The 23,433-nt window shown below is 42.1% G+C and overlaps 2 protein-coding genes across 6 annotated transcripts in view; one reads left to right on the top strand and one right to left on the bottom strand.

The window, feature by feature from the left end:
* LOC112429671 (methylglutaconyl-CoA hydratase, mitochondrial-like) overlaps positions 1-17,931 on the top strand; it is a 208,533-nt gene extending 190,602 nt beyond the window's left edge. For 2 of the 5 annotated variants that reach the window (XM_076879224.1, XM_076879221.1), the window contains exons 5-6: positions 15,771-16,097; positions 16,512-17,926. In XM_076879224.1, coding sequence (XP_076735339.1) covers positions 15,771-16,097; positions 16,512-17,401 — 1,217 coding nt within the window. In that variant the 3' untranslated portion in view covers positions 17,402-17,926. Of the gene's footprint in view, positions 1-1,775; positions 1,859-12,478; positions 12,821-12,995; positions 13,095-15,770; positions 16,098-16,511 lie in introns of those variants that run through there. The other 3 variants (XM_076879229.1, XM_076879226.1, XM_076879219.1) reach the window with 3 other exon arrangements.
* A 4,298-nt stretch (positions 17,932-22,229) lies between these two features.
* Positions 22,230-23,197, bottom strand: LOC112432347 (C-X-C chemokine receptor type 2-like). The gene has a single exon (XM_024800891.2). The coding sequence runs from the start codon at positions 23,195-23,197 to the stop codon at positions 22,265-22,267; it is 933 nt and encodes a 310-aa protein (XP_024656659.2). The 3' UTR covers positions 22,230-22,264.
* Between the last annotated feature and the right edge of the window lie 236 nt (positions 23,198-23,433).

The raw sequence follows: 23,433 nt of genomic DNA, 5'->3' as shown, positions 1-23,433 counted from the left end.
AATGTTTGTCGTCTGAACCTAATTTGAGTTTTTATTGCCATGAAACAGGAAACTGCTCAGTGAGAAGAGTCCAGACCTCATGGATGAAACTGAGAACCTGCCTCATAACTGTAGTGAGTAGAAATGATCTGCGCCATGTTGACTGGATGAAACAAAACAGGCTCAGAAGGAAATTTAGCAAAGCAGCTTCAGAAGGAAGATCTATCTTTGTGGTCTTTGTCTTGGTTTCAGACTTCAGTGATATCTGGATGCTGTGATCTGATCTGATTTGGATTTATGTGACACATGGAGCCATAAGAGCTTCTTATGGCGATGGCCAGAGGGGCCGATGGTGCGATATGGCAGCCTCGCTTCTGTCAGTCTGCCCCAGGGCAGCTGTGGCTACAACTATAGCTGCCTCCATCAGTGTGTGAATGTGAGAGTGAATGAATAGTGGCATTGTAAAGCGCTTTGGGTGCCTAGAGAGCGCTATATAAATGAAATCCATTATTATTATTATTATTATTAAATCTAAAACTCAGAGACCTTTAGATATAAAACATCAGCTGCATACTGTCCTTAATCTAAAGTGAAATCTTCTGTTCTTAAACTTAGATTTGATATCTTGGACCAGAAAACCTGCACAGCTTCATTGTTCAAAATTTACTGCAGTTCAGCTTTAGACTCACACACAGCTGGTTCATGTTTCTGTCTCTGTGTCCTCACTTTCCCAGCATGCCTCGGCTCTGGAGGTGTATGAGGGGGTGGAGTCTGTCCTGCTGACCTGTCAGGACTCTTCTGTACCTGCATGTCCCACTTTGGTGTGGAGCTGCCACGACCTTAGTCCTCCAATCATCCACCAGCGTAACCTGGCAGGAGATGAACTGAGAAGAGCTGTGGAGAGTGGGCAGGCAGATGAGTCACAGGTAGGCTTTTCTCTCTTCAGCAGAAGCTCAAACCAGCTCAAAGACTCAGGTGAGCAGGATTTGCAGGACTCACCATGAGTTCTTCCACATGAACGTATTTCCAGCTGTCAGAACACAAAAGAAAACAGGTGAGAAAATTCCTGAGGAACAAACAGGGAGGAAAACACTGGACGGCAATTACCACCACTGACAGGGCAACAGTCTGTTAGAGAGTGGAGGTGCCTGTTAGTCTTTAAATTCTACTGAGTGAATGAGCTGATGACAAACAGCCAGAGCCCAGGAAAACTGGAGATCAAGCCAGCCACCCGAGAGGAAAGAGAGAGGGAAGGAGACACAGAGAGGAAGCAGAGGAAGGAAAGAAGGAGAACAAACCTGACCTGCCAGGACCATCACGAGTTTCTACCTGCTCTGAAAAGGTGGTGCAAAAATACCCCAGCAGTGTTGTTTCAAACAGTCCAGCTTAAATTACAAAACTTAAAACTAATCTTAGACTAAACTCTGAAATAATTCTGACACATTATTTATTAAACACAGTCAACTCTGTGAGGGCACTGATGAGCCTACACTTACATAGATAATATATCACAAACATAGAGACAAGCTGGAGCTTTGGGTTATTAAACTTACGCTTTTTAAGCATGGCAACACTTTTTTATTGTTCTTTATTCAAATGACATTTAATACATGTCAGTCTGCCGATGAGCCTTGTGTCAGCACTGAGGTGGAAGCTGTGGGCTGTAAAGAGGATTTTTCACAGTGGACAGTTTCATGTCACATGACTGACTTCCTCTTAAAAACAAAAGTGAACTTTCCTTGTGTACTTTCAGCTGGAAAGAAACTGCTGAGTGTTTGTTTCTTTGTTCAGTCAGCAGCAGATTTAAAGGACTTTGTGTTTGTTTGAGCTTTTTACAGGAGGATGAAGACGTTGCTGGTGATCCTGCTCCTCATAAATGGTAAGAAACTGAATGCAGATCAATCTGCACTCACACCACAGTTTAAGGCAGATAATCTCACTGTGTGGTGTTTATGTGATGATTTAAATTCATTGCTACAAAATACAAATGCAATGATGTGTGCTCTGTGAGAGTCGAGAGAAGCTTCTGTTCAAGACAGAAGCAACAGAGAAGTAAGAGCGACTTTACATTTACAGAGTAAAGATTCATGTTTTATGCTTTGTTACATTTGACTTCGACTGTACTTGAGATTAATTACATATTTTTGCATTTAAGAAAATGTTTTCTTTAAAACTCGTAAACATGCAAATACAATGATGGGTTTAGTTGGGTTTTAGTTCAACTATAAAATACTGAAAGTTCCAAAACAGAAAGCAGTTATTCTGAAACACCTGAGATTCTTCACTTTTGAAGATTTATTATTTATCATTAATCAGATAATCAGACAAAAGCATTTTACAATAATTGACAGATGACTAAGTTTCAAAAATTACAAATGGCTGCAGTTTTAGATGAGTGGTGTACTGAGTGTCCTCTCTGTTAGGCTGCATCAAAAACCACACAGGGTGACCCCTCGGAATAAAGAGCTTATGAATCCAGAAATATTTGCTTCATCTATCTCCCAAAAATTCTAAAACCCAAGTCCAACATAACAGGTATTATAAGTATTAAGGTGACTGGAACGTCACCCATGGACCATATGGTACAAAAACCTTACAACACACTTTCAGGATTGTAGGATTGTGGTGCTTTGTGGATGGTTGTGGTCAGGGCGGAGCGGCCAACAGATAGTGTGTCACGTTTAACTCTTTATGTCACGACCCTGTACCTTACAGTTATTGACTTATTTTGTTACGTGAAACCTCTCAGTGTTGAGTGAAATAAGGAGCAGCAGAGGATTGGACCTAAGACCAATATCATTTTTATGCATGTTTAAAAAACAATATTTTTAAAAAATTGTGTATGTACAAGAATATCTGAGGTGTATTTGTAGTTGTTTAAAGATTCATATTCAGTTTCTTTTTTATAAAATGTCTCTTTTTGCGTTCTTGCCTCGGGGCAACATTATGCAGTTAACTACACGTTATCTGTTAGCAGTGGTCATGGTGAAAGTAGCCATTCATTTTACCTCAGTCCTTCAATCTGCCCCTTCTTACTTGTATTCCTCACTTGTCCCCAGCTGGTGCAGCAGCCTGCTGTGACTGTGGGGCCTGGTTAGTAAGTGAGTGAGGGGGAGGGGCCAGTTGCACTAAGAGCTTTGATTGGACAATCCAGTGTCAGTAATGAAAATAAACAAATGGGCTGTTTTTCGTTCTTGTAGGGCCGGCTGTGTAGCAGCCACCAGTAAAATGCATGGTGTACCAGATTATCAGTCCATCCCTGATTCCAGTAAAAATGTTAGTTTGCATGGTGGTAACTTTGTGGTGGAAAACACCTCTGCGTGCACGATAAGCAAACTGGAGTGGGTCCATCAGGGGGTCAGTTGCTCTTACGATGTGCTGTTTTATGATCTTCTCCATGGCCTTCATCACCAGGGAGCTGAGGGCCACAGGACGAAGATCATTCAGAGACTTTGGGTAGTTTCTTTTGGGGATGGGGGTGACTGTGGAGTGTTTCCACAGCTGGGGACGGTGTGACTGTCAACTGAGTGTTGAAATGGAGTCTGGAACACACTTCCTAGTTGCCCTGCACAGTGCCTCAGAACTCGACTGCTGATGTTGACCCTCTCCCTGGTCGTCCTGAGGGCTCTCACCACGTCCTCAGTCCTGAAGGTGAGTGCAGAGCTGCCAGGTTCGAGTGAGGATCTGGACTCCTCAAGCTGGGCCATGTTGTCCGTCTCACACCAGGGGCCCGTTCTTCGTACCTCGCTAAGTGAGTTAGCTGGATTAGATTGTTGACGATTTCGCGTGATCCTGGATCGTTCGGTTCCCTGAAGCTCATCCGGGACTTGCTGTCATAGCAACAAAGCCGTAAGCGTAAACCTGCTGGGGAGCAGGCTTACTTTATGTAAACAGGATTAGATCGCGGCCACGCAGGTATGTCCGCTTCATTTATACGAAAGCAACAGCGATATTCCACCACTGTTTCACCATAAATAAATAACATCAATGTAACTAAAGATAATGCAGCACTTGATCCTTTTATTGATGTCACACAGATACATACAGGTCATTTCCTAAAAAAGGGAAATGTACTATTAACATTCTATTACATGTATGTGATTATTACAGATGTAATTCATATTTCAGAGTAGTAATTGTAAATTACTTCGTGTAATCAAGATGAGAGACCACGGCTATAAAAGCGAAGGTGGATTTGGGAAGCCTGTCGCAGCCGTGTCCTGTCCGTATACGCGAGCAGCCCATTGCGGAAGGTGCAAGATTGATAAGGAGAGTTCTCAGAATTCAGCGTATATTGCGGGATAGACAGGATCCTTTAGCTCAGCGCGACAGTGTGCTCATTGAGAGATATCGATATTCCCGTGAGGGTATTATTTACTTAACCAACTTGTTGACGAGGGGGTGCAGGACCACCACCTGTCTTTTTTTGCTCTGCCCTTTTCTTGGTTGCTGTTATGAACAAACTAACAGATTATTTCAGGGTCTCTTTCCAAGAGACGAAAAGCAATATAAGTGATAAATATTACCATTCTGTAGAATACTCCTGTATTCCACTTTTACTTGTTCCCATGTTCTTGTGGGTCCTGTTGTGGCTCTAATGTGAAAGGGGATATAATATAACATATTATAATATAATATAATGCCATATGATATTGGACAATATAGTGTCATATGATAGATCTACCCTACCGCCTACTGGTGTTGGCCAGAGGGGCCGATGGCGCGATATGGCAGCCTGGCTACAACCGTAGCTGCCTCCACCAGTGGGTGAATGTGGGAGTGAATGAATAGTGGTATCGTAAAGCGCTTTGGGTGCCTTGGAAAGCGCTATATGAACCCAATCCATTATTATTAGTATTATTATTAAATTACCTACGAGTTTGATTTGTCAGCAACTTTCTGCCAGCCCTCTCTCCTTGCTTCTGCAGCCTTTGCAGTGTTCTCTTGCGTTTTAATTAAACTCTGAAACTCCTGAAATCTCTCACTCATGAGTTCTTGCTCTGCTGCCGGAAAATACCGAGCACGCCCCTTCGACATTTTCGCCGACCAATCAGCGGGTTGCCGATCAATGTTTCTACTATCGATGCGTAGCCCCTTTTACGACACCCAGTGATGTCACATTACTGCGTCCAGCTGTACTAATCGTCAACAGCAGGTGTGTTCGGGGAACCGGATTAGCGAGCTCACGGTTAGCGCGATGGTTTGGTCTTGGATGTGTCATTTGATCTTGGATGTAGTAAGCGACGTACGAAGAACAGGCCCCTGGTGTAGAAAGCATTGAGGTTGTCAGGGAGGGAGGAGGGGTTGCTGCTCTCTTCCTGGGGGTGGTGACTGCAGTATTCACAGAGGCCATGGTTTGAGGCCCTGCCAGGCTGAGCGGAGGTCCCCTGTGGTGAATTTTTTTCAGCTGTGTTTTTGTACTCCAGTTTAGCAGTTTTTATGGCCCTGTTGACGTCCTTTTTATCCAGAGCAGAGCCGGTGAAGAAAATCCTCCTTGTAGTGTGAGGATACTTTCCGCTGTCCACTCTATGATGTCTTTGGTGGCCTTTTTAATCCTCTTGATGACTTGAGTGTAAGCAGGGGCCAGCAGGATGGTGTGGTGGTCTGCTGAGCTGAGAGGAGGGAGGGGTAGGGCTTTAAATGCATCTGGTACAGAGCCATAGCTTTTATCCAGAGTCTTCCCCTCACGTGTGCTGCATGTAACATACTGTTGGTATCCTATAAGATAAGATAAGATAAGATAAGATAAGATAAGATAAGATAAGATAAGATAAGATAAGATAAGATAAGATAAGATAAGATAAGATAAGATAAGATAACCTTTATTAGTCCCACATGTGGGAAATTTGTTTTGTCACAGCAGAAAGTGGACAGTGCAAAAGTTATATAGCAAAAATTAGAGAACACTGGAATACAATAAGAATAATATACTGTGCACAACTGTACAGAATAGAAAAGAATAAACTAAAATACTATATACAATAGAATAAAATAAAATATACAATGGGATAAAAATAGAATACAAATGCTTTATACAACTAAGTAAAAATACAACTTTGCACATGTGTGGGTTTGTGTGGTAAATGGTAAATGGCCTGTATTTGTATAGCGCTTTACTAGTCCCTAAGGACCCCAAAGCGCTTTACACATTCAGTCACACACACATTCACACACTGGTGAATGTGTGTTTGATCAGTTAAAGTCTTTGTTGTGGAGTCTGACATCAGTGGGGAGGAAAGACCTGTGAAATCTCTCCGTCCCACACTGTGGGTGCTGCAGCCACTGAAGGAGCTGCTCAGTGCTGTCAGAGTCTCCTGCATGAGGTGGGAGATGTTGTCCAACAGGGATGACTGCTTAGCCACCATTCTCCTGTCACTCATCACCTCCACTGGGTCCAGAGGGCATCCTAGAACTGAGCTGGCCCTGCGGATCAGCCTGTTCAGTCTCTTCCTGTCCCGGCAGAGATGCTGCCGCCCCAGCAGACCAGACTTTAAATGACTTGTCAGGGGAACAGTGGTTTAAATCTCCCAGGATGAACTTGGGAGAGTCCGGTGATAATTGTTCCAGTTTGTACAGATTGTTGGTGAAGTACTCTGTGGCTTTAGCTGCATCAGCTCTGGGGTTGATGTAAACCAAGATGATGAAAAGCTGTGGGAATTCTCGGGTGAGGTAGTAGAGGCGCAGGGAAACAGCCAGAAGCTTGATGTCTGTGGTGTACAGTTTCTCCCTCACAGTGACTGTAGAGGACCAGCTGTTGTTTAAATACAGACACACGCCGCCGCCTGTCCAGACGAAGAAGTGGTGAAAAGCCATCAATTTCTTGGCTGCTGCCTCAAAGCACACTGTGCGCTGTCTATCTTGCGTGCTGCACAATATCGTTTATTACTTAGTAAATACTGATATCTATGACTAGCTAGTTTATTGTGATGGTGCTTTGTTTTCTCTATTATTATGTTGCTCTTTGTTGTTTGCTGTCTCCTCTGTTTGTTTTTGTTTGTTTGTTTGTTTGTTTTTTTTCTCCATACAGGTGACCCAGGAGTTTTTTTTTTTTCTTCTCCCCTTTGGTTTTCTTTCTTTCTCTCCCCCTCTCTCTCTCATTCATTCCCCCTGTCCTATTTATTAAAAAAAAAAAAAAAAAAAAAAAAAAAAAAAATGACAAAGGATGAACTGAAGCTCTGCCATCACGTAATGTCGCATACTGCTGTTTCTGATGTCATTTAGAAAAAAAAAAAAAAAAAAAAAAAAAAAAAAGAAAAGCCATCAATGTTCAGGCTGCAGCCGCAGCTAGATGAGGGAGTCACTGGTGTAGGTGAGCCTTGGGGTCATGTCGAGTGTCGGAAACAAAATCACAAAAATTAGGAAAAAGAAAATAATACAAATATACTGAGTAGACGGTGAAAAACAACAACGAAAACAGCATTAAAGTTAGAAAAAGAACGCAAAACTGCTCAGCTGACTGGCCGGTCGACGGCAAGAGCAGCGACCCAAAACCGAGACAGTCTGACCTCCCTAACTAACTCAAAACAGGAGAAAACTGGTGATCAAAAGAAACAGCAGCTCACCTCTACCCACTCCAATCCTCATCTCTTTCCGTACTTTTTATTTAGACTTTTTGTTTAGACTATTTAGACTATTCGGGTCTCCCTTAAAGCCTTATTTAAGGCACATGCTGTGGCTAACTCCTCTGTGATTTCCATTCACCTCCCATGGCCGGCCATCCTTTAACTGCTCAGCCATTGCTGGATCTGCCCTATTGGACTTCATTTTTATCCGACCTTTCCAGTTGTGTACTCGCCGCTTCGGACCTGGATTGGAACCTCTGAGACTCCTAAGCAAGCTGAGACGCGCCTCTGTCAGGGATGACGTGGCTAAGAGCCGGATGGCATTGTTTAACTCAAGATCACTGGCGAATAAAACCTTCATCCTAAATGATCTTTTCCTCACCCTGCAGCTGGATGTTTTGCTCCTGACCAAACCTTGGATTCACCCCGGTGAACTTTTCTCCTTCTCTGAACTCCTTCCCCCTGACTGTTTTTTTTCCCAGCTCACCGAGACTTCCAGGGAAGGTTGGAGGCCAAGCCACAGTTTTCAAAAATAAACTTAAACTTCAGCGACCGCCTACTCCTACTTTCTCTTGCGTCGAGGCTCAATTATTTGACCTGACTGGCCCCCCTGTGACTCTCTGTGCTGTGATTTATCAGCCACCCAAATACAATAAGTCTTTTATTTCCAGATTTGCAGATTTCCCAGCTTCTCTTTTTTAAAATTATAACCGTGTTCATATTTCTGGTGATTTTAATATACATATCTGCTGCAAGAGGGACTCCTTTATGGAGGACCACAAGAGTCGTGCGCATTGAAATAAAGTATTCTGTGCTTAAATAATGAATTGTAGAATAAATTCTGCATTTGTAAATTCATTTTTGAATTCCACTTTAATAAACTGATTTTCAAAATGCTTTTTAAAATGGTGATTCCACTCCTCATATCAAAATCCATTTCCCGTTCCTGTTTGCTCAGGGATTAACATTTGGATTAGCATTTTAAAAATCCTGCTGCAATGCAAATTAGCCACACCGTGGGATGTAAGGAGCTCTCTGATTGGTTGGACGAATGACTGTAGAAAGTCACTGGGTTGGACAGACACAGGCTGCCAGCCTGGATTTTTCTTCTCATAGCTTCGCCCTGCTAAGAAGTGTGTGTGCTTGTGCAAAGGCCGTTCAGCCTCAGGATTTACACTCGGCTCGACACGGAAATGTGAAGAATGAAGGGACCCTGCAGCGAAACAGAGAGCTCAACCTTTGACTGTGTGCCTGTTTATGCAGTCTGACCACCTGTTGATCACCGCACGTAGCCCCGTTATTTTAAGGTCATCTTAGTTTATGAAAGTTTTACGTCGCAGCTGTACGAGCTAGCTATGTGTTTTGTAAGCTGCTGTGCTCTTCACAAATAAAGCTGGAAGCAGCTCAGACTGTTAGAACCAGCACTGAGGCCTGTTGCACTTATAGTGTTAGAGCAACGGCTGCAGCCCACAGCCTTTAAACTAGCGATTAAAATGCTGACAGTAAACTCGTCAGTCCAGATGTTACCACATTACTTTATGATACTTACAGTTAAAACAACTGAGACAGGCTGATTAAAATAACAGCTGTCAGTTCTCTCATTCTGTCACGGCTGGGGCGGCAGTCGTGTGGAGGAAAAAGGAGAAAGGAGGATCCAATAGCAGACAATGGCGGAGGTGCAAGTGGGTTTTATTTACAGTGCACAAAACCAAGGTGTGGGCAGAACCGAACATAAACCTAAACTGTGAAAACTAATGCAAAATGGAGGACATGAAGCGAGGAGCAGAGAGACACGAAGAAACATGGAACAGTGCAGACTACATGGGAGGTTCACAGAGAAACACAGACTACGCCACAAGAACTACACTCAACAAAAATATAAACGCAACACCTTTGTTACTGCTCCCATTCCCCATGGGATGGACGTAGAGACCTAAAATTCATTCCAGATACACAATATAACCATCCCTCCCAAACAGTGGTCACAAATCAGTCCAAATGTGTGGTAGTGGGCACATCTGCTATATTGAGATAATCCATCCCACCTCACAGGTGTGCCACATCAGGATGCTGATCTGACATCATGAGTAGTGCACAGGTGTACCTCAGACTGCCCACAACAAAAGGCCGTGTCGGGCTCAAACTAGCTTTACTTTGTTGTCTGGGTCAACTTTGCTTGCGAGAGACAGAGAGAGGTGTTGAAAGGCTGCTCCAATGGAACTTGTTGTTTTTGGAGGAAAACACGAACACAGCGTACAGTCGAGTCTTAATAGCTTACTTACAACTGGGCTCGTCAGGCTCTCTTCTTGGCTGCAGTAGTTATTATTATATTTACATGCTTCCAGCTCCCGTTTCTGCTCGATGACAGCTCTACTTTTCCTTTTTCTCCCTCCTCGCGCTCACAGACACATAACGGGTATGGCAGTCCATTCTCCCTGCAGCACGGACTACACTGCCCATGATGCTACATTCTTTAGAACTATGCCTGTAACATTCTGCCTGTTAGCTTAGCACAACAACAACAGAAAGGCCTCTCTCACCCAGGAAACACGCAGAGAGAGAGCGTCACCCTGTAACCATGGCAACCATAACGCCGCCACCTGGAACAACAGAACGTAGCTGTCAAACAAAACCCAAACAGTCCTGACAGGCCACAATATGAAACAGGAAAGTACCGCAGTGTAATCCATTTATTTCAACAAAGTAACTGTATTCTAAATACCACCTTTTTAAACGGTAACTGTAACGGAATACAGTTACTCATATTTTGTATTTTAAATACGTAACGGCGGTACATGTATTCAGTTACTCCCCAACACTGTATGCACATAGTAATAAAATCAGACATAGCAATAAAAAAAAAAGAAAGAAAGAAATGAATGAATGAATAATAAAAAAAATAATAATAATAATATCAGTTACCCACAGAATTAAAAGCGGGGGAATAAAAATAGCTTTTTAATAAAGACTTGCACTGATGTAGCCTGTCTAATATGGAGAGGAAGGTTATTCCAAAACATCCAAAGCGCAGAAACAGAGAAAATCAACACTTGAATATTTATTAAACCTTTACAATTAAAAAAAAGAACTTAAAAAAGAGAAGAATAGAAATATCCTTTACTGTCCCTCACTGGGTGAGTGTTCCAGCAGCACAGTGACAGGTGTAGGTGGTCTGGCCTGACACTGTGATTGCTGTGTTCTCTGTGTTTTGTTATGCGAATGATGAGACGAGTTGACTCTCGCTTTGCCAGCTGAGGCAGGTTTATCCTCTCAAAACTGTTCAAATAAAAACAAATTCAGTGCAGCAACTTCATATGACTGGACGTCTGCATGCACACCTCTCCCCAGCAGGGCCTCTAGCCGACTGAGGTGTGACATCACAACAAACCTCATTATAAATCAAGCTGCTAAAATAATGAAATATACATATAAACATATATAACAAATTAAAATGCACTGCATCGTGACCATATAGTAACAGTGTGAGACAAAATGCACAAGTGGAACAAATAGGGATGGGTATCGTTTAGGTTTTATCCGAATCGGTACTTTTGAAACGGTGGCGGTGCTCAAACCGGTGCTTAAAGAATGGAGAACACAAAATTGGTCCAAAAACCTCTCATGTTCAGCAGTTTTTTTGTAAAAAGATAACAATGTTAGCCTTTTCTGCAGCTATGGGGCATATATGGTATCACTCTTGGCTGGAAGCAGTGCTTAAACAATGGAAAAAACACTAACTTTATCCAAAAACCTCTCATGTTTAACTGTTTTCCACTTTTTCTTTGGTCATTTTAGCCTTTTTGGCCAGGGTGAAGGGAGTATCTGCCATCAAACAAGAAGACAGCCGCATGTAGCTATGATGATGTTTGCTAGTTCACCTTACTGCATTAATGTAATAACGTGGTTAGCCTACTCAGCGTAAATTACACGCGAACAACATTAAGCTACTCACGCAGAGAAGAACGGCTGCTGCTGCCATCATCATCCTCATCATTTCTGCTACACTGGCAGGGCTAGGGGCCAGGACTCTCCTCTTCGGGTTTTTGGGGGATGTTGCTAACTCCGGGTCCGATAACAGGCACCACACCCGCAGTAGATGTGCTCGGTGTGAGGTCTCGCAGCAAGCTATCAAATACGGCGCATTTCTCGGCTTTTAAAAAAAACGCTATGCGTCGCCAGGTGTTTCATCGGATTTGAGGTGTTACCTCCTTTGACAGTATCACAGTATCAGCTTAAAGCACTTGTTGCAGGCTGCTGAGTTTGCATATTTTGCTGTGAAGTACAGCCAGACTTTTGACCGCTTCGCCTTGGACATTTTTAATCTGTAGCTCTGCTCTAAAAGAACGTACGTACCTGGGCCCGCCTACTATCCTCGGAAACGTAAAATGATTGGCTAGAAGTGTATCACAGCTCAGGAAAAAAAAGCACCGAAATAAAGCACCGAAATGTGCGCTGCTTTTCGGTCTGGTTACTACCGTTTATGTCAGAACCGGTGCCATCATGGCACCGGACACCGGTACCCATCCCTAGGAACAAACAATATTTGAATGACTTCAATTACTTTAACTGTGTTTAATCGCTCTGTAACCGGAACAGGAAGTGACTCTGTGGGACGTCAAAGGTCACACAAAGAAAATAAAAGCTCCCAAAATATAAATACAGAAAATAAATATATATACATATGCATGTCCATAAACAAGACTGACAAATGAAAATAACACCACAGGATGGATCTTTGGTGAAATACAAATGGTCTTTTTAATACACCTGTTACACATGCATGGAGCATGCAGATTCACAAAAAAGTAAAGAATCTAAAAATAAAAAATAAGAAGTGAGAGACTGTACAGAAAGTAAAGGAAAGAAAAACACAAATATCTACCTGGTGTATCTTTACCTCAAAGTGACTCATGGAGTCTCTGTCTGTGTGTCCTCAGTTTCCCAGCATGCCTCAGCTGTGGAGCTGTATGAGGGGGACTCGTTCATCCTGCCCTGTCAGTATAACACTTTCGCTCTGACTGACCCCACAGTGGTGTGGAGTCGCTCCGACCTCAGTCCTCCAACCGTCCACCAGCGTCAGCTTCAAGGAGACGAACTGAAAGATCAAAACCAGCGTTACAGCGGCCGAACATCCATGAAGACTGACGCTCTGGAAACTGGAGAGCTCAGCCTGAACCTGACCAACCTCCAACTGTCTGACAGCGCCACCTACACCTGCTCCGTCACAGACCTTAGATATGGCTACATGAAACTGGGCGATGTACAGGTGCAGGTCAAAGGTCAGCAACAAACACTCGGATCACTCGGTTTTATCATTCAGATAAAACTTTATTATTTTACTGCTGAAAACACATGTTGACTACAAGTATCTTGGCTTGAGGTATATTCAGTAAAATATATCATTACATTCAGTCAGAGGTCAAAGGTCATGTTGTTCTTTGTGTTTCTCCACAGAACGGTTCCCATCTTGGGCCAAAGCTCTCCTGGTTCTCCTGATTCTTCTTGTGGTTTCTGGAGGTCTTTTATTTCATTTCTGTCACTATTTCATGTCAGGTGAGTGTCTCCTCCTACACTACCCATAATGCCGATGGTTAGCAGGTGTCCTCTGGTGGCTCCTTGACTGTGGCTCACACAAACTTGTTCCAGAAGCTGAAAGAGTTGAGAATTACAAACAGCTGATACAGAGAGCTGAAGAGAAACTTCCAGGTTTGTTCCAGAAGTCAGAAAACCTCCTTCAGACTCAGTCATTGATCAGTGAAACAGCTCCACAACACGACTTTACTAAACAGTGTGTGTGCTTCACTGCATTGATCTGACACAGAGGCTGTATGTGTACAAGCTGTTCTTCTTCTGTGGTGGTAAACAGCAGGCTGACATGGGCTGTATCCCAATTCAGGGTCTGCAGCCTTAAAGTATGCAGCCTCAACGATCCTCAAGGGCCGCGTACTCAAAGACCGCTAAGGCCAGAAGTGCGAGGCTTGTAAAATGGGACGGTCTAGCCTCCGTTGTGCTGCCCAGGTTGCCTAGCAACCATGATACTAACAGCTGGAAACGTTTCATACAGCTTTGTTTGACAGAAATGAAGGAGAAAATCTTTTGTTCATTTGTTTGTTTCTTTCTACATGAGCTTTGATCATTCTCTGTAAGATTAAGCTCAGCTATTGAACGGCATATATTTTAAAGCAAAGGCTTTAAAACCAAGTTAGTACAAACGTCACTAATGTCACATAACTTTGCCGACATGTGGCCAACAGTAATGTTTTAATGTTCTTCGTTATTAAACATTTGCACATAAATAAGTGACATAATATTCAGTACTTAAAGTTTACTCTTCGGGCGCCCCTCATCCGCCGTTTTTTTTTTTTTCCCGGCAAAATTATCCACACCCATCGCCGCGCTATGCATTCTGGGATATGTTGGGCCACGAAGTCTACACCGCCACATCCTTGAAGTTCAGGGAAATGAAGGATAAATTTGAGGGCCGCATTTCGAGCAGCCTTTGAATTGGGACAGCCTTCGTCACGTCAATGTGACGTAATCGGCCTTAAAATGTGGCCTTTAAGGCTGCAGACCCTGAATTGGGATACAGCCATGGAAACATGTGCTGACAGTAAATGTTCCTCCTTTTGTATCAGTCATTGATCCCCCTGTTTCTCAGGTTTTAATGGTCGAGTAGAAGAATTATTATGTATCAATTATGTATGAATTTAAAAAAAAACTGGAGGTCATCAAGGTTGTTGACTTTAAGACATGCTGGTAGTTTAACTCTTATCTTTTCTCATAGATTAATAAAGCTGGGTTTCATCTGCAACCCAGCTGTTGATGAGGTCTGCCCCGAGTTCCTGAAGGCTGCGGGAGTATGGGGTGTCTGGCCCATTGTTACGGGCCATTCGATCCCTATACAACCGTTGTAAGAGCTTGGTTCGGTTCGCATTGCCGGCAATAAGTCGGATTCGTTCCCGGTGCGTGATGGGCTCCGCCAGGGCTGCCCTTTGTCTCCGGTTCTGTTCATAATTTTTATGGACAGGATTTCTAGGCGCAGCCAAGTGGCGGAGGGCTTTCGCTTTGGTGGCCTCAGAATCTCATCTCTGATTTTTGCAGATGATGTGGTTCTGTTGGCTTCATCAGGTGAGGGCCTCCAGCTCGCACTGGAACGGTTCGCAGCCGAGTGTGAAGAAGCGGGAATGAGGATCAGCACCTCCAAATCTGAGGCCATGGTTCTCAGCCGGAAAAGGGTGGAGTGCCTACTGCGGGTCGGGGATGAGTTCCTGCCCCAAGTGGAGGATTTCAAGTATCTCGGGGTCTTGTTCGCGAGTGATGGGAGAAGGGAGCCGGAGATCGACAGACGGATTGGGGCTGCAGCTGCAGTAATGCGGACGCTGCACCGGTCCGTCGTGGTGAAGAGGGACCTGAGTGAAGCGAAGCTCTCAATTTACCGGTCGATCTACGTCCCTACCCTCACCTATGGCCACAAGCTGTGGGTAGTGACCGAAAGAACGAGATCGCGGATAAAGCGGCGGAAATGAGCTTCCTCCGAAGGGTGGCTGGCCTCTCCCTTAGAGATAGGGTGAGAAGTTCGGCCATCCGGGAGGGGCTCAGAGTAGAGCCGCTGCTCCTCCACATCGAAAGGAGCCAGCTGAGGTGGTTCGGGCATCTGACAAGGATGTCTCCTGGGCGCCTCCTGGGTGAGGTGTTCCGGGCATGTCCCAACGGGAGGAGGCCCCGGGGCAGACCCAGGACACGCTGGAGAGATTATATCTCTCGGCTGGCCTGGGAACGCCTTGGTGTTCCCCCGGATAAGCTGGAGGAGGTGGCTGGGGAGAGGGGGGTCTGGGCCTCTTTGCTTAGGCTGCTGCCCGCGTGACCCGGCCTCGGATAAAGCGGATGAAGATGGATGGATGGGTTTCATCTGCATATCAGTGAAAATGTTTACATTGTTTTCTTATATTATAAGAGAAAGATTTATAATTTGAATAGAACTGGTCCCAGTACAGAACCTTTTGGAACTCCATGACTAACGTTTGTAACTGAGGAAGAATCCTCATGAATCTATGAGATGGATATGACAGAAACCACAGCAGCAGCATAATTACTTTACTGTCAATGCTTTCTGGTGTATCAAATGCAGCACTGAGGCGCAGTACAGAGGTAGGTTTACTGTAAGGAGGCCATCAGATGATTATTAAAAAATGTTACTACAGCTCATGTTGTGCTTTGTTGTCCTCTCAGTCCCCTGGGTGGAGGTGGATTCAGGGGTGGAGTCTGTCCAGCTGATCTGCGAAACCACAGTTTGTCTGCCTAAAGATGCTAAAGTGGAGTGGAAGGATGCAAACAACAGGAAGGTCCACGTGTATGAGAACGGCTCTGACCGACCTGAAGAACAGGACGATAAATACAACGGTCTAACGAAGATGAAGAGAAACTTACTGGAACCTGGAGACATCAGTCTGACCCTGAAATACCCCACAGACGGAGACAACTCCACCTACACCTGCACCGTCTACAGCAGGGAGGGAAACATCCTGATGAAGAAACAAGTGGAGCTGAAAGTCAGAGGTCAGTGCTGTAGATACAGGTCAAATGTCATGATGCATGTCTGATGTTTGTGGCTGTTTTGGTTTTTATTTGATTTCCAGCCAAAACATTTGGGTTTGGGAGGAAAAGTGTTCTAGCTCTAATGTACAGCTGTCATATTAGAAATAGAAGCAGCTCTGATTTTAGTGCTCAAAGAAATCTATGAAATTATGAATTCACACATGAACAGTTTTCTGCAGCGTTCCTCTCGGCCTTAATTTGCAGCTCCACTCTTGTTTTTGCTCTAATAATTATTTCTCTCCATGAGCTGTTTCTCTGCCTGAAGGAGGCGCCACTCCATCGCTTCATTTAGTGCAGAACAAGAGTCACATGATGCTGCTCTGTGAACACCAATCACACTTTGTACAGCTCATGTTGTGTTTGTTGTCCTTTCAGTGTGTCAGGTGGAGGAAGGGGCGGAGTCTGTGCTTTGTCCTCGCCTGAATGGTCACGGTGCTGTTACGCGATACTACAGCTCCGACTCAAAGGATGACCTGCACGTTAGATACCTGGACGGAGAAGACAGCGGTATTGTCGTCGTTGGAATAAATCGACCAAAAGCTAAAAATGCCATAAACAAAAATCTTGTGAAAATGATGTTTGAAGCTGTGGAGGACATCAAGAAGAATAAAAAAGTGCGCAGTGTAATTTTATGTAGTTTGGTTCCTGGTATATTTTGTGCAGGTGCAGATCTGAAGGAGAGGGCCAAGATGCACCAGAGCGAAGTGGGACCATTTGTATCCAAAGCACGAGCCCTTATTACAGAGCTAGGAAACCTGCCAGTACCAACAATTGCTGCAATTGATGGTGCTGCCTTAGGAGGAGGCTTGGAAATGGCCCTTGCTTGTGACATCAGAATTTCCTCCAATACTGCCAAAATGGGACTAGTTGAGACTAAACTTGCAATTATTCCTGGAGCAGGTGGTACACAACGTCTCCCTAGGGTGATTGGCGTCTCTCTTGCCAAGGAGCTCATCTTTGCTGCACGAGTGGTTGATGGAACACAGGCGCAACAAATGGGTCTTGTCAGTCATTCTGTGGAGCAGAATAACAGTGGAGATGCTGCCTACTTGAGGGCTCTGGAGCTTGCACGGGAGATTAACCCCCAGGGCCCAATTGCAATAAGGATGGCAAAGTTGGCAATTAACCAGGGGATAGAGGTGGATTTATCTACAGGTCTGGCAATAGAAGAGGCTTGTTATTCCCAGGTGATACCAACCAAAGACCGTTTGGAAGGCTTGTCTGCTTTCAAGGAGAAGAGGCAGCCTCAGTACAAAGGGGAATGAAGTCATCGTTCCAGAATCGATCAGTTCTGCCTTCAGCTCTGCTGCTGTTCCACTGCTTCCAACATAAATTATGGGTCAGACTAAACTCGTCAACACATTAGCCCTTAAATCATAGTTGACAGCTGGACCTTAGGGGTCGTTGTGGCTGGTGTTTCAGGCTAAAGCACTTTCTGACTTTGTTAATTCTATTCACGTTTATTTATATAGTGACAATTTATGACAGCAGTCACCACAAGGCGCTTTAAATTGTAAAGTAAAGAATTTACAACTAATCACATTAAGATTTGGAGAAACAAAGCAAACTAACCCAGCTAAGTTAAATGTGTCCTGCTTATGGGGCGCCGTTTGTAAAGTGAAACATGCTGAAATTAACGGCAACATTTTTCCACATTTAGCTCAAAACCTTACAAAAACATATTTTTTCGAGTAATTTTTTACAACATTTAGTAAAATATTTGTAACTTTTCATCAAATGTTAAATATTAAATCTAAATATTAAATCTAAATGTTAAATATTAAATCTAAATATTATATTTAAATCTAAATCTAAATGTTAAATCTAAATGCTAAATGTTAAATCTAAATATTATATTTAAATCTAAATCTAAATGTTAAATCTAAATGCTAAATGTTAAATGTTAAACCTAAATGTTAAAAGATAAATCTAAATGTTAAATGTTAAATCTAAATGTTAAATGTTAAACCTAAATGTTTAGGCTAATATGCAAATTTATTGTACGGATCAACGGAAATACCAAAATAAAAGCTTCGGAGTTCTTATAGGACAACCACAGAGATGAGTCCATTATCAGAGGCAATTAGATCATTCGTAACCTTCAGCAGTGGTCAGTATGCACTCCAGATCCTGACCTCATCTACCACAACTACTCTTCCAAAATAAGAGGAAAGTTGGAGATTGCTCTACAATGAGCTAAGGCAACTGAATCAACTAAAGGCATTTTAGTATTTTTATTGAGCTTCAGTATTTATATCTTCAGTGACGGTGATTCTGATGGTGGTGATGGCCGTACTCTTCAAACAGTTTGGTCTGTTTTGGTGTCACCATAGTCTTAGTCTTCAAAAATAATCTAAGAACAGAGAGTTTGGTACAAAAATTTATTTCCATTTGAAACCCTAAAATATTTCATAACATCTTTCCAAAAACATCCATGTTTGCAAGATTGAAAGATTAAAATGAGCTAAAATACAAGGATAAAAACGCGTGACATGACCATCCGGACCAACAACCACACAGGGCTGAAAAACTGTGTGGCTGTGTGGCAGCTGAATAGCCATGCCTAATGAAGTGACTAGTGGGTTGATATACACTGAGCTGTAAAATATAAAGTTAAATAATCTGCCCCCGCTAAAAAAATAAATAAAAGCAAATATGATACAAATAAAAACAAATATATATTAAACCCACTGAGTTAATGCAATAGTTAAGTTAAACCCCTTACATAAAAGATGCACTTGGAATCACAAACTTGATTGTTTTTTAAAATCCATTGCAGTGGCGTAGAGAGGCCAGACTACAAACATTGTCAAATATTCACAAATATTCAAATATTTACAGAAATGACTGTGAAAAGCTGATGAACACGAGAGCTTTCTGTGTGTGTTATTGTACTGGTGGGCAATAAATAGTTGTATTTACAGCGATGCTTTAAGAATTGCAGTGTTTTTCTTAGAAAAAAGGTGAAAATAGCTATCTGGAACACTCTGTCTCATCAGTAATTTCAGCCACTGATTAGATTGTTTTAACACATTTTTTGTTTTCTTTTTACCCAGAAAAAATCATCACTACAAGATGAGGGGTGGCATCAAACTGTTGATAAAAATTAGACCTTTCATATTATGTAACTTTTGATCACCCACCCATCCCACGTGACCCTTGATAGTTTACTGGAAATGCAACTTTTCTTCTGTAAATCATCACTAAAAAACCTGAACATCCAGGATACCAAACAAACCCTGAATTCATCAAGCTAATATTACTAATATCTGTGTTTTACAGACCATCTCAGGACTGAAATTCTAGTATTGAGATGATTACTTAAAACAAATATATATGTGTCTCTGTATGTTTCACTGATACAGTTTATGAATAGAGCTTTCTGCTTTCATCTCGAGCCTTTCATCGATATGAGGCAACTTATGGCTTCAAAAAATACCACATGACAGTGTGATGACCAAAACGCCACAATTCAGAGTTTAAAATGTGGATTCCCAATCCAGTGGGAGATATTACTGTGACTATGTCTGTGTTTTATACTCTCCATGGGTCAAACAACAATATATCAGTCCTGCTTTTTGCCACTTCTCAGCACCACTTTTCCTGGTCAGTCAGCAACAGAACGGTTTGGAAACAAATCAGTTTTCCAGAAGTAATGAAATGTTTTTCTTCAACTAACAGCAGCAGCACTATACTTGATCCACTTATGTATTGGGGTTTAAAAAACAAAACTAATGACTGGATATGTGTTTGCCTTGTATAGTATAAAATATGAATTACTATTACAATTTACATATAGACATTATACATGTTCTATATGGACATTAATAACAACATAAACAACACAAACTATACAATAATACTTTGACAGATGAATCAGCATCAACAAGCTGTCAGTAATAACACCTCATTGCATTACATCCATAACAGCCAATCTCAACATAATCAACATAACATGATGTTTAATTCCTTTCAACTTTGATCCTTAATCGTTGCTCATGTTTTACTATTTCTGTGTTTACATTAGATGTGAATTTTTATGGACGTCCCCCAAAATTTGGAAGATGCATTATTTTCTATGTTATATTTCTACTGTGAAGGAAGTTCAACACAGCCCAGCTTCCTTTGAGGTAGTTGGCTCGACAAAACCTAAAACCTCATATAGCGATAACCGATATCAGGGCAGCTATCAGTTATTATCAGTGTTAAGCCTTGAGTTCTCCTTCAGGCTAATTAAAAACGGGTGTTTAATGATCTCTACGAGTGCTGGCTACTCAAGCCAGAGACATTACATTAAATTCTATAAAGAACATAAAATTTAATTTATTATTCATTTAATTCATTGTAACTACATAAGACCCAGCAGCAGCAAATAGGCACACCGAAGCCCGGTGATTTGCTGGGGGGGAAAGTAAAATAAAAAATCACGATCACTTTCCTGAATAAAAAGGATTCCATGACATTGCTCTGGAAAATAAACTTTGTGGATCTTGAACATGTGGCTTGTACATGTACATTAAACCCATACTTTTATTGAATATATTGTTTGCATTCATGCTGTACTCGTAAAATGACTCAGAGCAAAGGTGTCTAAATAATTTAAAAGCTTTCTTAAATGCATTTTTTCAGACTACCTTTAAGATTACCATAAAGACCATAAAACCACAAATACAGACGTGACTTTGGGGCCATTTGGTCACGACAGCATGGATGTACTGTTGACTTGGAGCTCATGTACAGACCAGTCAATGCAGAAATATCAGAATTCACAGAAACAGAAACGATACCAGTTCTTTCAATAGACCTACTTCATTTTATTACACACAAAGACAGAGGTTATACACAAATAAACAGTTGCAAAATCAAAATGGCAAAATATAACAGATCTAAAGACTGATCTGGATTACTCAAAAAGAAAAGAACAAAGAAAATCAAAGACACAACGATGATTTAACGCCCACATTTCATGTCCGCTTCACTTCTCTACTCTAAGCACATACATGGCATATAAACAAAAGCGATGCACTTACTTCCTAGAACTACTTTCTCTACTGACACCATTTTCTACATCTGGGTACGGTTTTAGATTTAATATGTAATAACTTGCTCTATAACATGTTAATTAAATGAACCTTTAATTAATATACCAAAAACAAAACAGAAAAAACACACATCAAAATTATTAATACAACATTTTATCAACGTCGCTTTAAAATTGACAACAAATGCCTGCAGAGCCTGTTACAAGTATTTTCTAACAGTGTGCATTGAATCGGACAAACAAACAAAACTAAAGTCAATGAAGAATTAAACTCACAAAATTATTTAAGTACACTTTGCTGTGCTCATTATCAGCTCTGCATTTAAGTAAATTGACTTGGTGTGATGATTTATCACACAGTGACCCTTTATGCAGTACCTCTGTTCATCCTCTGCCTGAAAACACATTTAGGGCAGGTGTCAAGTCTTTAAGTTCAAATAATGATCATTTGGGACTCTGCCGGGTTCAACATAGCCAATGGCTAGTAACAAAGTTTATCTGGAAGTTGACTGCGCGTGCGAATGACTTATTTGTTTCTGAAAATTCTGCATGATAAACACTTAAATCTTGTTTTTTCTCAATTTTTTTAATGTCACGTATTTGTCTATACAACTTCTTGGTCTTCATTGCCATCTGCTGGATAGTTTGTACAACTACAACTAGTGATGATGACAGTAATAAGCAAGAAGCACTCAGGGAGCCCAAACTTAAGCCAAGGCAGCTCAGTCCCTGGGCAACATTTACTTTTAAGGGGATAGCGTTGTATTTTGTGTATGTCCATTTCGTTGTCTTTCTTCTTTTTACACATACTTTAAAATTTAAAGTATGTGTAAAAATAACAGATTTTGGGGTCAACTTGAAAGAAAGACTGATGTGAAATGTAAAAGTGAGGTCAGAGGTCAAGTGTGAAATATTTAGAGACTTTATTTAATCATTCCCAATATTTGCTATTTGTTATCAGTACAAACAACGGCAGTAAGAAACATAGTTTAAATAGCATTATTATCACTATGACCTTCAGATCAATCTACTGACATGTTGACCTCCTGAATTTTGAGCGTCACATACTTTCCCGTCTGTCTTTTCTCTAAAAAAGCAGCTTCATCTTCTTCCTGAGCTTTTCTTCTGCAGCAACATAGAGGAATGGGTTGATGCAGCTGTGCAGCAGAGCCAGGCAGTGGGTTGCAACCAAGGCTGTGTTTAACGACCTCCTCGTATCACAGTCATGCTGTACCAAATCAGCCCTCAGCAGTATGTCTATCACCATGGTTATCTGGTATGGTGTCCAGTGGAGCAGAAACGCAACCACGATGGTTACGATCACCCGCATGGCTCGGTGCCTCTGGAAACCGTGAGTGAGCAGCAGCCGTGAAACAGTGATGCTGTAGCAGGAGATCATGACAATCGCAGGGACCAAAAAGCCAAAAACACGAATGAACCCCTGAATCGTGAGCCTCCATGCGGTAGAGATGTCAAAGCGAATGGAAAGAGTAGGCAGAGCAAGGGCACAACCGAGAACCCACACCACTGTGCAGAGGATCCTGCTGCACATCTTTTGGTGACTCTTCAGTGTCTCCCTGGCGCGCACAATCACAAGGTAACGATCGATGCTAATGCAGGTGAGGAAGATGATGCTGGTGTAGAAGTTCGCATCCATGACGATGTGGAGGAGTTGGCAAAGGAAGTCTCCTAAGAGCCATCCTCGAGTTAGTGCTGCAACACAGAACTGAAGCGTTAAAGCCAGCAGTCCATCTGCTATGGTCAGTTGGAACAGGTACACATCTGATGGAGCCAAAATTTCTTGGCTGGTTCTGATCACCCATCCTACCAGCAGGTTTCCGAATATGGCCAATACAGAGATGACTGTGAAGATGACGCACAGGATCACAACTGCTGTAGGTTCCAAAGGTTCATATCCACATACTAAGGTATCTGGATCTGGAGAGAATGATTCTCTCGATTCGTTGTAATCATAGGAATAATTGTTCCAAAAGAAATCATCTTCAAAGACAAATGACATGGCTGTGGACAGAAAACAATGATATTTTAACCATAGCAATAAAAGCAATGGTTTAGCCAAAAGTAAATATGCAAAAAACAAAAATCAAACAAACAGGAAGTGTATGCACAAAAATAAAGGGATGACAACACCAACTTCAGATCTTATCCTGAAAATGATCAAGACTTGACTTGACAGGCACAAGACATCGCAGCTCCTTTTTCATTGTGATGTTTTCATTTGCTTTGAAGTTTCTG

Source organism: Maylandia zebra, linkage group LG3, assembly GCF_041146795.1.
Source record: "Maylandia zebra isolate NMK-2024a linkage group LG3, Mzebra_GT3a, whole genome shotgun sequence".
Taxonomy (NCBI): Eukaryota; Metazoa; Chordata; class Actinopteri; order Cichliformes; family Cichlidae; genus Maylandia; species Maylandia zebra.
This window is presented reverse-complemented; position numbering and strand designations above follow the sequence as displayed.